The sequence below is a fragment of the Balaenoptera musculus genome, chromosome 18 (assembly GCF_009873245.2).
Source record: "Balaenoptera musculus isolate JJ_BM4_2016_0621 chromosome 18, mBalMus1.pri.v3, whole genome shotgun sequence".
NCBI lineage: Eukaryota > Metazoa > Chordata > Mammalia > Artiodactyla > Balaenopteridae > Balaenoptera > Balaenoptera musculus.
The window spans coordinates 30764714-30781401 of NC_045802.1; the positions used below are offsets into that span (position 1 = coordinate 30764714).

General features: G+C 38.0%; 1 protein-coding gene across 1 annotated transcript in view; it reads left to right on the top strand.

The window, feature by feature from the left end:
* The first annotated feature begins 740 nt into the window (after positions 1-740).
* The window catches only part of PCDH17 (protocadherin 17), a 111832-nt gene continuing 95884 nt past the window's right edge, over positions 741-16688 (top strand). Inside the window, exon 1 of the mRNA XM_036832073.1 lies at positions 741-4047. Within this exon, the coding sequence (XP_036687968.1) occupies positions 1477-4047 (2571 nt within the window). The 5' untranslated portion in view covers positions 741-1476. The remainder of the gene's footprint in view (positions 4048-16688) is intronic.

Sequence of the window (16688 nt, forward strand, 5' to 3'; positions counted from 1 at the left end):
AACCTTGATGCGTTCCTTTCATCTAGCTCACTCCTCCTACTATAGAAAAAATTTAAGAAAGAAAAAAAAAGCCCGCACTTTATTCGCTTCAAATATTCACCACTTTTATTCCTCGCCAAGGTTTTCCTTTCTAGATGAAGAGGACTGGGAGGCAGGGCCATTGGAAGGAGATGCTGAATAGAAAGAAAAGAGAGGCACTTGACAGCCCAGCCCTGTGAATGCAGAGACTGTTTCCCTTCTAGCGAGAGACAGGGAGAGTGTGTGTGCGAGGACTGGGAGGGTGGCTCCCCCTTCTTTTTTATTCCGCCTCTCCCTTCCCCTTCAGATCTGCACATCCAACCATGAGTTGCCTGTTGATTTCCTTTTGCCTGGGAAGAAAAGCAAACTGGAATTAAACTGCATCGAGAGAAATCCTTGCTCGTGGGGAGAGAATGGGATGGTAGCGGCGGCTACTGGCTCAGCGTAGAGAAATCACAGAGTGTGTTCTACCAACAGAGGCGGAGATACATCTATACATTTTTTCCCCTCCCAGTAGACTCAAACCGCAAATGCTGATCAGGCTGTGGCTTTCTTGACTTGGGGGAGAGCCTTTTCCGAGGAAGAGAGGGAGGAGCCTCGTGGGGGGAGGAAACTACAAATCGGGACACTAGTTCTTTGCGCTGCATTTCCTCCCCTCCCTTTGGCTGCTCGGAAAGGAGAGAGAGAGAGAGGAAAAAATATATATATCCTTGGCTGGGAGATGCAGCCTGCCGCCACCGCTGTCTCAGCCAGCAATGCAAGATTAGATCTCTAAATGCAGCGAAACACCGCCTGAAAACAGACCAACTCGCGAAGCAAGCAGACAATTCACAGGGCTCCGGCTATTTTGAAGCTTCAAAATATATCTGACTCTCTCTTCGTTGTTCCTCATTCCCAACAATTTCATCACAGGAGAGGAGAAACAAGTAAGGATTTCACTTTCTGATCTGCCTAGAGACACACCTCCCCGCTTCCTCCCCCACCCGGTGTGAAGAGTATTCCGGAGGCAAAAAGCTGGAGTGGATTTGCAGCGCCCTAGCGGGAGCGAAGAAAACCTACGGATTCTTTAGCTCATTATCATCCTTCCCAAACTCGATTTCCTTTTTATCCCTGGTCTCATCGCTCAAGTTTCAGTCGCCCGAAGTCCGGGCGGGAGAGACAAAGCTCCGGGCTCGCCCCCAGCTGCAGGGAGCCGCCGCCTTGCTCAGTGCCCCTGCAGCTCTGCTGCACCGCTGCTTCTCGCCCAGTGCGGATGCTGTAGATCAACAGGTTCAGGGAACTTGAGGGGAATAAGGAGAGACCGCCGGGTGCCGCAGCCCGGGAGCGGAAGGAAGGAAGGATCCATAGACTTGTGGCTTGCGTCGGGGGCGCACGCTGCGCCTGGGCCCCAAGCTGGCGCGCGCCCATCCACTCGCCCCTCCAGTCCGGCTGCTCCTGCCAACACCCCACCGGTCTGGGATGTACCTTTCCATCTGTTGCTGTTTCCTGCTATGGGCCCCTGCCCTGACGCTCAAAAACCTGAACTACTCCGTGCCGGAGGAGCAAGGGGCCGGCACGGTGATCGGCAACATCGGCAAGGATGCTCGACTGCAGCCAGGGCTTCCGCCCGCAGAGCGAGGCGGCGGTGGCGGCGGGCGAAGCAAGTCGGGTAGCTACCGGGTGTTGGAGAACTCGGCGCCGCACCTGCTGGACGTGGAAGCCGACAGCGGACTCCTCTACACGAAGCAGCGCATCGACCGCGAGTCCCTGTGCCGCCACAACGCCAAGTGCCAGCTGTCCCTCGAGGTGTTTGCCAACGACAAGGAGATCTGCATGATCAAGGTAGAGATCCAGGACATCAACGACAATGCTCCCTCCTTCCCGTCGGACCAGATTGAGATGGACATCTCAGAGAACGCGGCCCCCGGCACCCGCTTCCCCCTCACCAGTGCGCATGACCCCGACGCGGGCGAGAACGGGCTCCGCACCTATCTGCTTACGCGCGACGACCACGGCCTCTTCGCGCTGGACGTCAAGTCCCGCGGCGACGGCACCAAGTTTCCAGAGCTGGTTATCCAGAAGGCACTGGATCGCGAGCAGCAGAACCACCACACGCTCGTGCTGACCGCTCTGGATGGCGGCGAGCCGCCGCGCTCGGCCACCGTGCAAATCAACGTGAAGGTGATTGACTCTAACGACAACAGCCCCGTCTTTGAGGCGCCCTCCTACCTGGTGGAGTTGCCCGAGAACGCCCCGCTGGGCACCGTGGTCATTGATCTGAATGCCACCGACGCCGACGAGGGTCCCAACGGCGAAGTGCTCTACTCTTTCAGCAGCTATGTGCCCGACCGCGTGCGGGAGCTCTTCTCCATCGACCCCAAGACCGGCCTGGTTCGTGTCAAGGGCAACCTAGACTATGAGGAGAATGGGATGCTGGAGATCGACGTGCAGGCTCGAGACCTGGGTCCCAACCCCATCCCGGCCCACTGCAAGGTCACTGTCAAGCTCATCGACCGCAACGACAACGCTCCGTCCATTGGTTTTGTCTCCGTGCGCCAGGGGGCGCTGAGCGAGGCCGCTCCGCCCGGCACCGTCATCGCTCTGGTGCGGGTCACTGACCGAGACTCGGGCAAGAACGGGCAGCTGCAGTGCAGGGTCCTGGGCGGAGGAGGGGCGGGCGCCGGCGGCGGCCTGGGCGGGCCGGGAGGTTCCGTGCCCTTCAAACTTGAGGAGAACTACGACAACTTCTACACGGTGGTGACTGACCGCCCGTTGGACCGCGAGACACAGGACGAGTACAACGTGACAATCGTGGCACGGGACGGGGGCTCGCCTCCACTCAACTCCACCAAGTCTTTCGCAGTCAAGATTCTGGACGAGAATGACAACCCGCCTCGCTTCACCAAGGGACTCTATGTGCTGCAGGTGCACGAGAACAACATCCCAGGAGAGTACCTGGGCTCGGTGCTTGCCCAGGACCCTGACCTGGGCCAAAACGGCACAGTGTCCTACTCCATCCTGCCCTCGCACATCGGCGACGTGTCCATCTACACCTATGTGTCTGTGAACCCCACCAACGGGGCCATCTACGCCCTGCGCTCCTTTAACTACGAGCAGACCAAGGCTTTTGAGTTCAAGGTGCTTGCTAAGGACTCCGGGGCGCCCGCGCACTTGGAGAGCAACGCCACTGTGAGGGTGACAGTGCTAGACGTGAATGACAACGCTCCGGTGATCGTGCTGCCAACGCTGCAGAACGACACGGCTGAACTGCAGGTGCCGCGCAACGCCGGGCTAGGCTACCTGGTGAGCACCGTACGCGCCCTTGACAGCGACTTCGGCGAGAGCGGGCGCCTCACCTACGAGATCGTAGACGGTAATGACGACCACCTGTTTGAAATCGATCCATCCAGCGGCGAGATCCGCACGCTGCACCCTTTCTGGGAGGACGTGACGCCGGTGGTGGAGCTGGTAGTGAAGGTGACTGACCACGGCAAGCCCACTCTGTCGGCGGTGGCCAAGCTCATCATCCGCTCGGTGAGCGGCTCTTTGCCCGAGGGGGTTCCCCGGGTGAACGGCGAACAGCGCCACTGGGACATGTCGCTGCCGCTCATAGTGACTCTGAGCACTATCTCCATCATCCTCCTAGCGGCCATGATTACCATCGCCGTCAAGTGCAAGCGCGAGAACAAGGAGATCCGCACTTACAACTGCCGCATCGCAGAGTACAGCCACCCGCAGCTGGGCGGGGGCAAGGGCAAGAAAAAGAAGATCAACAAAAATGATATCATGCTGGTACAGAGCGAGGTGGAAGAGAGGAACGCCATGAACGTCATGAACGTGGTGAGCAGCCCCTCCCTGGCTACCTCCCCCATGTACTTCGACTACCAGACCCGCCTGCCCCTCAGCTCGCCCCGGTCGGAGGTGATGTATCTCAAACCGTCCTCCAACAACCTGACTGTCCCTCAGGGGCACGCGGGCTGCCACACCAGCTTCACCGGACAAGGGACTAATGCGAGCGAGACCCCGGCCACTCGGATGTCCATAATTCAGGTAGGAGACTTTTAGCATAACTGGGACTTCACGTTTTGCTGGTTTTGGAGCTGTCCTGAAACCTTTGGAACAGGACTTAGCCACACTGCTAGCAGCAGTGAGAAGGGAACTTCTTTAAATGAAAAGAATTTACACTTTTGCCTCTGCGTGTACAACATATTCTATACATAACTCCTCCCATTTAAATAGTCAAAAATCCACAAGATGTAAATGTCTTACTTTTGCATTTTTAAAGTTTATTTTTATAGGTTTTAAAATGTTACCAGGGTTCAGTATGTCATGGTTTATTTTACTTTATTTGTTGGTCTGCATTTCTCTCCAAAACAGATTACTAGAGAGAGAAAAAAATTGTTTCAGTTAATTGACTTTAACATTATTTTATTTCATTAAAAAAATCTGATGGCAAAAGAAAGAAATGTATACCCCAATATTAAGAAGTAAATTACTTGAAGCACAACATAGCAACCGGTCAGAATTCCAGCGCCTGAATCAATTTGAGCTAAGGTTTCACTCCCCACCCCCGGAAAAATATCAGTTTTTATATTTAAAAAGTGTTTTATATTTAAAAGTGCTCATGAATCTCATTTATTCTTCAGCTGAAACTGTAGCACAATGCATTAGTGTAGCTTAAGGTTTGGAAATGTGAATTATGCTCTGAAGATCTTTCAAAAGTTTGAAAAAATATAGGCTCTGGATAATGACTAGTATCTATCTATGAAAAGTTTATATTTATTTTGTCCTGTGATTTTTTCCTGGTCTTCTTCCTTGGAGTCATTGAGGGATGAACAGAGTACACTAGAGGGGTGTACTCACTCTCTGCTATTGAAAACAGGATGCAAAGTTGCACTAAAGGCACTTGTGCCAAAAAGAATTCAAGGATGCATTTAGTTTGCATACTGAGTATTTTCAGTATATCTAAGTGATATTTAATATATATTAGATAGTATAATTTAAAGTTATTGGTATATGAAAAAAACTGACCCAGCATGGACACTAGACTCTAACAACAGCAGGTGACTATGCTGTGTCTAGCTACTACCTAGTTTCTTTTTTTCACATGTTGAGTTGTGTTATGAAAAAGATGTAATTTTTGCTTGTTATGAATGCATGTTGCTACAAGTTACTCTGGATGAGCAATACTTGAAATTCAAAATTGAGTTTAACTAAAAGTGACATTTTGGGAGGAAGATTAGTCTGGGACAAATGAAAATAATTTGTTCACAGTTTTGTGCTTTGAAAAAGCAAATACTGTTTTTATTATTAAAACAGAGTAGTACAATTTCATAATCTTATACTTTTTAACATAAGTGTAACAAATACTAAAACTCAGCAGAACATTTTCTTATAATAGGGTAATGTCCTTGTAAAACAGACTCATACTTGATGTTACCGAATACTAGAGTATCCACTGTAGTATTAAATCCCACTTTTTACAGTGTTTACTACACACCAGTAATCATGATTTTTTGGAGGTCTATATAAAACTGAACAAGATATTCCTCCCATAAAAACTGTAGTTTCTATGAAAGTCTATGAGTGTGTCAAACTGGTATTTGTGATAATTTCTTTAGAGGGATATATGTTAAAATATATATATAGATCTTTTGCAGTCATTTTATAAATACACATTTGTTATATACCTTTCTTATATTTTTACCATTGAAAGTTAAAAAGATATCACAGAGGGTTAATGCTTAATCTTCCACTTCAAGTACTATGAGTTGAATTCTTATTCAGGGTGCAGTAAAAATGAAGTTTGTGCAGTAGAATTCTCAGCAAGCCTGATTCCTGGTCAGATTAGTGAGGAACAATGTTGAATAGAAGTATCCAGGAGGTTTTGAGGGACAGGGGTCCCTATACAGTGTTTACACCATATTGTTCTTGAAGCTGGTCATTGCCCAAGGGATGGATGATGATGATTCCTCTCATTAGCAGTAAAACTTGAGCCAAAGCAAATCTCTCTCACACACACACACACACACACAAAGGGAGAGAGAGAGTTTAAACAGCAAACAAAGGAGACAAACTTCCTTGCTATTCCCTTTGTTCTGGAATCTTAATTCATTCCATAAAGACACAGAAAATGTTTAAGTTCTTGAAATTGTTTCCATAGTGGCTCAGTTGCCCATATTGCTTCTGCCCTGGAAATATCCTCAATATAAAATGTTAAAACAAGCTCTTTTTTTTTTTTTCTATTGAGTTTTTGTTGTCCTATAAGGGATGCCTTTTAAATTCCTAGTATGTTAATTTCCTTTTAAATGTGTCAGGTTTTTCTCAGTGCCTATTATGAAGAACAGAGTAAACTGACTACAGTGACCTTGCTGTCTTTCTTTTTTTTAAAACTAGTGTGCTGCACTTTGTGCTGACGTGAGATGCCCAAATTAAAGTGTTCAGGGATCCCATATTCTTGTTTCAAGTGCATTTATTAGTGTGTGTTTATTTAACACAGCCTGCTGAGGAAACACACTATTACTCTCATGTATATTTCTGAAGGAAGAATTTTAATTCACAGTGCAACTGGGCTGGCAGCTACTAGGTCTGGTTTATCTTTATTTTCCAGCATCTTGGGTGCTGTTTAGAATATTCTCAGTGTATTTCTATTGATGGAATGAAAATAATATCATAATTGTTTTGAGATAGAATGGTAAAGAGTGGTGATATGAAACAGGAACTTTAGGACTTAAAAGACTCATGTTACAGCTCAAATTCAAATTTCTCAAAAGATTTTGTGTGAATCGCAGGGTGTAAAATTTTAAGATTAAGATATATAGGTTTGGGGGCATAAGAGTATTTTTAATGAAAATGGATACAGAACAGTCATGTAAACTGGTGTAGAAACAGTGGTTCAGGAGAAAGTATTTTATGGCAGATTTTCTTCAAGTTTCTCAGCCCAAGTAAAGTCAGTCTGTGAAGTGTTTAAACAATTGACTAGTGATGAAAATATCCTCAGTAGTGTGAATCATAATATAGCATTGTTATAATGAGATATTTTATTTATTTTAAAGCTACAAAAGTGATTTGTGAAAAATAGGAACACAGATTTTGTGATAGGTAAGGCAAATACTACCAAATTTATAAAAGCACTCTTCATAGGAGCAATTTCCATGTGAATTATTTCATAGGTTAATATGAGAATCTGAAATCAAGTAGAGGTCATTACTAATTGTCACGAGTAACTTCTAATCGTGGTTTATCAAGAATTATTTGTCCCGGGGTAACTTTTCAACAGGTGTTTTCAATGAAGGTCATGCTGAGAAGAGGGAGGAGGCTGGGGACTTCTCACTGGTGGGAGAATTTCCAGTTTTGTTGGAACATCTGTATTTTCAGATTTTTTTTCTTGTAGCACGTAAAATGTAGTCATTTTAATATGCTGTCATAGAAGAAAATATATTGAGCCAGCAGAATAAGATCTATTGAAATAAATTTTTAAAAGGAATACATTCTTACACAGTGTTTTACAGTTCAGTTTTAAAAGATTCACATTTTGGTTGACTTTAGATTTTTTATGCTGGAAGAGGAAATCCTTTTGATATACCTAGATGGCCTTTTCAATAAAAGCAAATTAAACACATGATAATACTTATAATCAATACAAATATATAAAAATGAGATTGAGGAATAGAGGGCTAAAGTATCATAGTGTAAACAATAAACTCAGTATTTTAGAATGAAAATGTGAAAGAAAGTCTTTCCTAGCAACATTAACCATTGTCTGCCTTGTTCCTACTTCTCTAATACAAGAGATTCTTGGCTTGGGACTCAGATGAGTTTTCAAGACCATGATCTTCAAAAATTCATACTCTAGTATGTTAGTGATTTCAGTAACAAACACAAAGTGTGTGAACAATTTTTTCATTTACGATTTTAAAGCGTTTTTACCGTGTTATTCCAATATGGCACAGTTTGATTAATTACATGCATTTATTTACATAAACTTGATATACATCTCTATTTCTAGGGGTTTGGTGGGCTGAGAAGGAAGGGGATATCCTTTTCTTACTGCATGCCTCCAGCACTATCTTGTCCACTCTTCTTTTTTTTAAAAAATTTTAAAAAGATAGGATTAATTTCTACTTCAAATTAACATGAGTACACAATCATAAAACATATATTTCTGTTTTACCATATAGTAAAAGTAATACAAATAAAGTGGAGGTAAGTTTAACTAAAAAGATAACAATTAAAGTGGTTTGAGTTTCTTTGGAGAAGAGTTTAAAATCCAAATTATTATAATCATTCTTAATATATTATTTTTATTCTTAGTTTTGTGTGCACCCATGAAAATCTCAGCTGCAATGTAAATCTCTGTGCATTTCTCTATTTTATAATAATATGAAAACACAAAATGCATAACTTTTTTACTCTATGAGTTAGAAACCTGAGAATCTCATTTTTAATATTAGTTGATCTAACTACTCATGAGGTATTAACTTCTTTACCGATTAGTTTTTAGTTTTCAATACAATTCTCAAAATATTAGCTAGGTAGTACTTTATCATCCTTACAGTCTTATCCTTACATCTTTATCAGTCTTTTAAAAATGTAAGAGTAAGATGATTTTTAATTTTACTTAAGGTCTTTTAGTGAGTTCTATAATTTTACTTGAATTCTATGACTGAATTTTATAATATCAATAAATATTTTCATATAGAAATCTGCACGGATGACTTTGAAATTTTATTCTTGGCCTCATCACGTTATTTAAGGCTGTGTGCGATCATGAAAAATATCAGATCATAGAAAGGTATGCCCTAAAATTCCTATCTCAACTTCTTGAACATATTTTTTAGTCAAGAAAAAAAATGTACATGTTCTAAAACATTATCTATTGCCTGTAACTATATCGATCAAGCCACACCCAAAAAATAAAATAAAATAAAAACATATTTTCTAGAAACTTTTCTTTATAAAGTTGATATTATAATGCATATTATTCACTGTTTCATGGTACACAGATACACATTTACATATGAGGTTAAAATAAATGAATTATTCTTAAAATAATCCCAAATATCATCCCTTAAAGAACTAAGAAATATACATATTTTAAAAGAGAAACACCTTAAAAATCTCCAAATAAATATTTAATATTGTTGAAAAATACAGTGTTTGTACTTTATCATGTTTCACTACTATTGTCAGGTTTCAAATTTTACACTGTTATTGCTCCTTGTGCAATATAATGCAGTAAAATATATCTATAAAAGATGTAAGTTAAGAAAGTATTAAAAAATTTTTAAGATTAATAAAGGTTTACATGCATTTACTGCAGTGAAGGTCATCTCTGCCCATATTTATGAAAATGTGAGGAATCAAACTTCCTGGCAAAATTAACATATGTGTATACGTATGTATATGTCTTTATATTTTCAGTATAATGCACATAAATACTCAAGCACAAATATTAGCCCATTTTTATACATTTTTAGCTAAAAGGTAGTTCTTCTCTTATTAAGGATGAACTCAAACCTTTATTTTTCTTTGAAAATATTTTAAAACTTGATGACTCACTGTTTTAAAGCTTCAAACATTTTGAAGTTCCTTAAAATAGAGCTAGTTATTCCAGAGCAATTAAGGAACACCTGATCTTCAGTGGACAATAGGTTGGAGTTTATGTAGATTAAGAGAAAAAAAATTTCATGCAAGTTTCTGATTCTTTGGTGAGGATGGTGAGATGGCTGGAGGCACTGTGAGAATATATGCCAGGAGTCTGATGATGAAACAACAGGACGAAGGTGAAGCCACTAGAACTGAGCTCATGCCAGTCTGGAAGTGAAGCTTAACACCCCTATGCTGAGAAGTCTTGCAATACACTCAATTCTTACAAATGCACCTACTAATTATGATATTAGTCATTGCTCCAGAATGTATTCCCTTCAGTGATGCTTCTGTTTAAGAAATCCCACAGGGCATTATCTTAAAGCCATATTTTAGTAAAGCCATTAGGGAAAGTTTTTGGGTTTTTTTTTTCTATTGAATTCCTTCAATCAATGACTGTATATTTGTATATTTGAGAATAGTGTCAAGGTCATTTTGCCTATCAATTTGAAGATAGTGTGACTTCTGCCACCCACCTACAAAACACTTTTAAATCTTCATCAGACCTACACTTATCTATTGTCAACCTATTTTAGCAGAGGAGACGCTGACAAGAATTCCCTTCAGTGGCACACAGTATTTTACAGTTAGTCATAGCTTTCACCAGTAGCTTTGATGGTGATATATTGCTATCCTTCGGTCTCCTGAAATAAAGTATCTATAATAAAGGAGTCCTTAATGACATCAACATTCCCTACAGTGACTAAGCAGAAGCCTGCTCTCACCTCCTTGCTACTACAGAAGTATAAATTCAATATTTTTTAAGGTAAAGCAAAAAAAAAAATGTAACAAAATACAAATGCAAAGTTGCGGCAGTGTAGGTGGCATTTTTCACTTGTGTGCCCCATGGTCTTCCAGTGAGAGACTGTAAAATTGGTTTCAGACAGTGTTTGAGAAAATCTATTGATATACATGTGACACACTTCTATTTGTTCTGGTCCTAGTGGCATTCTGATTACTGGTATTTGTAGGCTCTGCCCCGGATATATTCCAGGGAGCTTTATTGTAGTGAAATGACTCTTACAGTTCATTGAGCATCTAGCATAAATGTACTAAATATGATTGGCACGTTTGCATATATTTATTCAAAAAATAAGGCAGTTAAACAGCATAATTATGGGAAAACGAATCATAACAATAAAAGACCATTTAAGTTAACAAGCTTTGTGATCAAAGGATAAATACAGGTTGGATAAATTAGACTTTAGATGTAACTAATCTACATAAATAGACTTTGGTATGATTAGGGGAATGGAATATATTAAAATAATTTAATGGTATTAGAAATGCATTTTATTTCAGACATTCTGAAATATTTAAAGACTTGAGTTATTTTCTTTATGTTTCTATTCAATGAAATGGTCATAAAACATATTTGTATTGAATGAAAAATGGACAAAGTAAAGATGACTATCATCTTTGTAAGCCTCTGTTTGGTAGAATACACCCTGTCCAAACAATATTTATTGTTTTTTAGACTTGTGATGTTTTTGATTGATTTTTAATTAGTGGCACACATTAAAGGGATCATTTAAAGGACAGTTTCTTGTTTACTTCCTTTATCAGCTAAAAGCAGCCTTTGTAAAATATGAAAGTGTGAGCATTAAAAGTCTATTTCAAGTTTTCAAAGCTATATATTCATAATTGTTTTGTAGATATATACTGTTTTTAAGAAACACTAGATACATGTTTGTAAATTATATTAATACTTAATGTAGATAATGACTTTATGTTCTCAAATTTTCTAATGCTATTTTGATGGCATATATATGTTTAAATAACAGATTTAACTTAGGTGACTCAACTAATTTCTTTCCAACAACTGTGGTGCTTAGGTATGTTTTCTTCAGCTTCATTTAGTGGTAACTTTTTAAAAATGTAATTTAAGCATAAGTCATCAATTGGTATACTTCTTTACAATATTTCTACCTGAATCCTTAATAATCATTGCTAAGCAATGATTGGGTTGTACTTATACCCAGAATTTTTATGTCCTCCAATTCAATAAAACTCAAATTGAAATATATACATATATCCTAAATTTTGATATCTTTCTTTTATGATGCAGAAACACAACAAATATTTTATTGTAGGCAGATATGTTCACAGGGTCAAAATTTCTTTTTTTTTTATTTTTATAATCCAATTTTAGACAATCAATGTCTTAGAAAAATTCTTAAATTTTTATTTATTTGCAGTACGAACACTTGTATCAGTTTTGAAAACTAAAGTTATAGTTTTCACTCTCAAGATATATTAATTCATTTTCTCTTCACAGACCCCAATATAAATACCTTTGCTGAAAGCTCTTCATTTCATTTACCACAGAATATTTTACCAGAATATACTGAGATTATTTTAGGACTGAATATTTGGTAGACTTTTGCTATTTTTCCACAACACCAGAGCAATTGCATATGCAGAGCTGATATTTATAAAGGCAATTCACCTATAATTACCATGAGAAGGATTATCTAACCACAGTGTAAAGTGACCAAAATGCGCTTTTACTGATGTCCCCATTTCAGTAGATGAGGTAACAGTAAGAAGTTAGAATGCTTGAGAAATAATATGTTTAAAATCTTAGCAAAACTTAATAGGAAAAAATGTTATCCTTTAGTATTTGGAAAAACAAGACAACTTTAAAAGGGGATATTTTCCATTTCAAACTTGATAATTGCTTAGTGATACATCTTTATATAAATATGAGGCACAAAAGTTTTCTGAAATTTTGAAATTTGAAAACTAATTTGCTTTGATTTCAATAGTTCTATCAGCAAAAGCCCAGAGGATTATCTAAATATTGGTGAATTCTATTACCGTGTCTTCTTGAGGCACAAAATTCTCTCTATTTTGCTTTGGCAGTTTTGCCTCTATTTTAAAATAGTTTATCCAAATTAACTTATTGCATTAAGAATGTGAATAAGAGGAGTTATAAGTCATGCAAAATGAAAGAGAAATCAACCATCTATCATTACTAACATTCCCATTAAGACAGAATTAAAGATTACATGCAAACTTGCCTTCACATAGTTTGAAGGCAAGACACTTGATTTCTTTATTTTTATTATTATTTTAGCTTTGCATGACCTTGTGTAACATTAATGAATTGTTTTTTCTTTTTATTTTAAGCCAACCTTTACTCTCTTATTTTAATCTTCATTGATTAAATCAGAAATTTCTGATTAATGAGAAATTTTGGAGATACAGTTGACTCTTACTTGGCATGGTATATGCATGGAATGCATTTGTAATTTTAGGAACTATGAAAATATGTTGGTGCTAATGCATGAACCTAAATGTAGATAAAGACACAGGATGACTGAGAGTAGATATTGTATGAAAAATAGGAAATATTTTAATACAACACATATATTGAAAAAATAGTTTATAACCTTGCACATTTAGTGTTGGCAGATGCACGGATAGTAATTATTAGCTACATTTCCAGATCCTGAACTTCTAGGAAAGCTACTATTTATTCCTGGATAATAATAAGGCAGGAAATAAGAGAACTATCCTACTAAACAAATCCCACTCACAGGCAAGATAAGGGTTATTGACAAAAGCTTACTCTGCAGTGTGGCCCTGATATCAGATGTGCCAATACCAACAAATGAAGCAAAATGGCTAAGTTGGGAGAAACTAAATGACAGGAAATACATTTGAAAGATTTTTTTTCTGATTTTGAGCAATAGACTTTCCATGATTTTTTTTTTTTATATAATTAAGGCAATTACATAGTTATTTGGGTTAGAATGCATGCCCAGTTCCCTATCTCAAAACGCTATTTGTTACCACCTGTGGCTATTTCTATTTAAAAAAAAGAAACATAATTATTATGAGTCTCAGCAGTCTTAGAGTAAATTTTTGCAATTACAATGCTTGGGCAGATGTGTGAAAATGGCAGATTAATTCCTGCCAGGATCTTTCTGTTTCTCGTGCAGTTTTAGGTTTGGTGTTGCCTGCTTATTAGAGTGGCTCTGTTTGCTCTGGTTAAAGGTTATGTCAGTGTTTCCATAGTAAATCTCTAGAAATGAAGATCCACAAGTCAGCCATTAAATTTTGCCTTAGGTGAAAAGTTGACATGTAACGACTCAGCAAAGGAGTAGATAATATTTTCCATCGCACTCCTCTGTTGTCTGGTTAAGTTTGAAGTAAATGGTAGTAGGACCATTTGACAGTGTTGAGAAAGCAGGACTTAGACTAGCAGGCAAAAAGAAAAGTGCACTCTTTTGAACTATAAAATAATATCTAGTCAACAGAAGTGGATGGAAGTATTTTAATTCTGTGCTTGATCCTAAAGCTACTTAATGCATAAGAATTTTAAGGAGCCACAATAAAAATATATTGAGGCTGGATGGCTAACGAGATTTAACATTCTATCAATTTCCATTCATTCCTTCTTTTGATTGTGATATGTTAACTCTATCCTTTTTTTTTTTTTTTTTTTTAATTGGGGTATAGTTGCTTTATAATGCTGTTAGTTTCTGCTGTACAACAAAGTGAACCAGCTATATGTATATATATATCTCCTCCCTCTTGAACCTCCCTCCCCCCACCATCCCACCCATCTAGGTCACCACAGAGCACCAACCTGAGCTCCCTGCGCTATACAGCAGGTTCCCACTAGCTATCTGTTTTACACATGGTAGTGTATATATGTCAATCCCAATCTCCCAATTCATTCCACCCTCCCTTCCCCCTGCTGTGTCCACACGTCCGTTCTTTACATCTGCGTCCCTATTCTTAATAAAGATCTAATTGATCTACACACAAAATAATGTTATTAAGTCTGAACAGTTTTAAACCTCTGGGTCAGTGTTGTAACTCTTTATTAGTAAAGTTAATTTGTCACAAAGCGGTCTAGATAGGAGAATGCTTGAGGACAGTGACCACATCCACCTTGCTTGTCGTTATAGTTGAGAGAACCTAGCATGGTTTCTATTGCATAGTGGGCACTTAAAATATGAACTATTTGTAATGTCTTGTGATCACTGATCAGATATGAGCCGGAGCTTGGATTCAGAATTAGAAATTACTAAGGTCAAACCTAAGATATTACATACAGAAACATGCTGAAATAAGGATCTCTTGCTAAATAATTTATTTGAAGGTGGCCTATTTGATAATTTTTATTTATAGTTGTTACCTTTTTAATAACTACAATGAAAAGTCCTATACATTTCTATTGATAATATTACCAATTCATGGAAAAAAACAAGTGATCAAGGTTCACAATTATGAACATCAATCTTTGCAGAGTGTGTTTATATTTATGTGTATATATGTAAATCCATATATATATCCATAAATATATTTACATTGTATCAAGAGAAATAGTGTTGGTAAGAGAGTATCTTTCATCTTTGTTCTGTTCCTTGGTATGGTTAATAAAATATCGAAACTATGCAATTCAGGTGTTACATTAAGGCTTTGAAAATCACACAGCTCTAGTAAATTAAGAAACTAATGTGATCCTTTTTTCTGTTTTAACTAATTTTAAGATAATTATATTTATAGAGACTTCATAAAATATACACTTATTTTTTATATGAATTTTTAATGAAATTATAGATAAACCATAAATAGTAATTTTGATTACATTTATTTGTATTTGTTGACAAATAAATTTATTTGTATTTTTTATGATTTAATCACTTTTGTACCAGAAATTTGCCATTTGATGATGGGAAAAGAAAATCACCATGGGCAGTTATCAAATGTATGTAATAATACAAACTCAACTTACAAAACTTTTCTTGAAATTTCAGAATCTATCTTGCGTAGGTAATGTGAAATTTCAGTGCACATTTTGGGGAAACATAAACTACATGTTCATGTAAACAGTATTTTCCCATTTCAGTATTGTTATTTAAAATACATTCACAACCTGAAAAGTTGTTCAATCCATAATCATTAATTCAAGAATAAGTAATGAAATAATTTAAAGAACTCTTAATTGAAATACTTTACTACTTTTAAGCTATTATAGGACTTAATTACTATTTATCTGAATTTTAAATTTTGATAGCAAAACTCAAGTCAAATAATAAGGAGGCTTGGTAGAATAAAGGCTTCAAGCAGAATGAGCTTTCAAACCATATTCAAAATTTAATTATCCTCATTTGCCAGAATAGCTGAGATTCAAAATGATGGGGGAAAAAAAAACAATAGAAAGGAGCATAGAAATATAAATTTAAGAAGTTTAGGATTCATTGTCAATTATCATTTATAAAGAAGAGAAGAACTTTTGGAAAGATTAAACTAATAGTGTCAAATATTATGTAAGATTAGCCTACAAATAACAAGTTCTCAATGGAGACATATATATCCACAATTATCTAAACATTATAGTTCAAGTTCATCTGTAAATTCAACCTGGAATATTTGGCATTTTGGGGAAAGAAAGCCCATCAGCAGTCAGAGCTGCTCTCTCCAGAAGGAAAACCAGGGTGGGTCTTGGTTTCATGGCACTACAAGAGGCCTGTGTATCTGGGGAAGATATTCTTTTAGACATAGTGGATCAGAAGCTGGACCTGTAATACTTCATAATCTGTCTGAATTTTAATTCTTTCTCAGAATGTGCTTGTTCATGAACTATCATACATGTGTTTTTGTTGTTTGTTTTTGTTTTTTTTTTTTTAGAAAAAGAATACAGCTGAGAAATCTTCTGGAAAGGTGGCTTCCAGATAATGTTCGTAGAATGTGAATGTTTTGCAGATATACTAGTTTTCATGGGTTTAGTCTTCACATAAAACCGTATAATCTAAACACATGTATCATCTGCTTAAAGTTTTCAAAAGTTGTTTATATAGCTGAAAAGTATCATCAAAACACATAATATGAGTGAAGCAGATGGAAAGGAATTATTATTTATGTCTTATACTGACCTGTTCTAATTCTTTTCTTCCTATCTTTGCCCTCTGGTCTGTTTTCTGTGATATCTATTCAGAAAATTTATTTTTACAGGGATACCTTAAGAACCTTGCACATTAGTATATAGCTTAAATATTTTAAAAGAATGTAGATATATAGGTTGA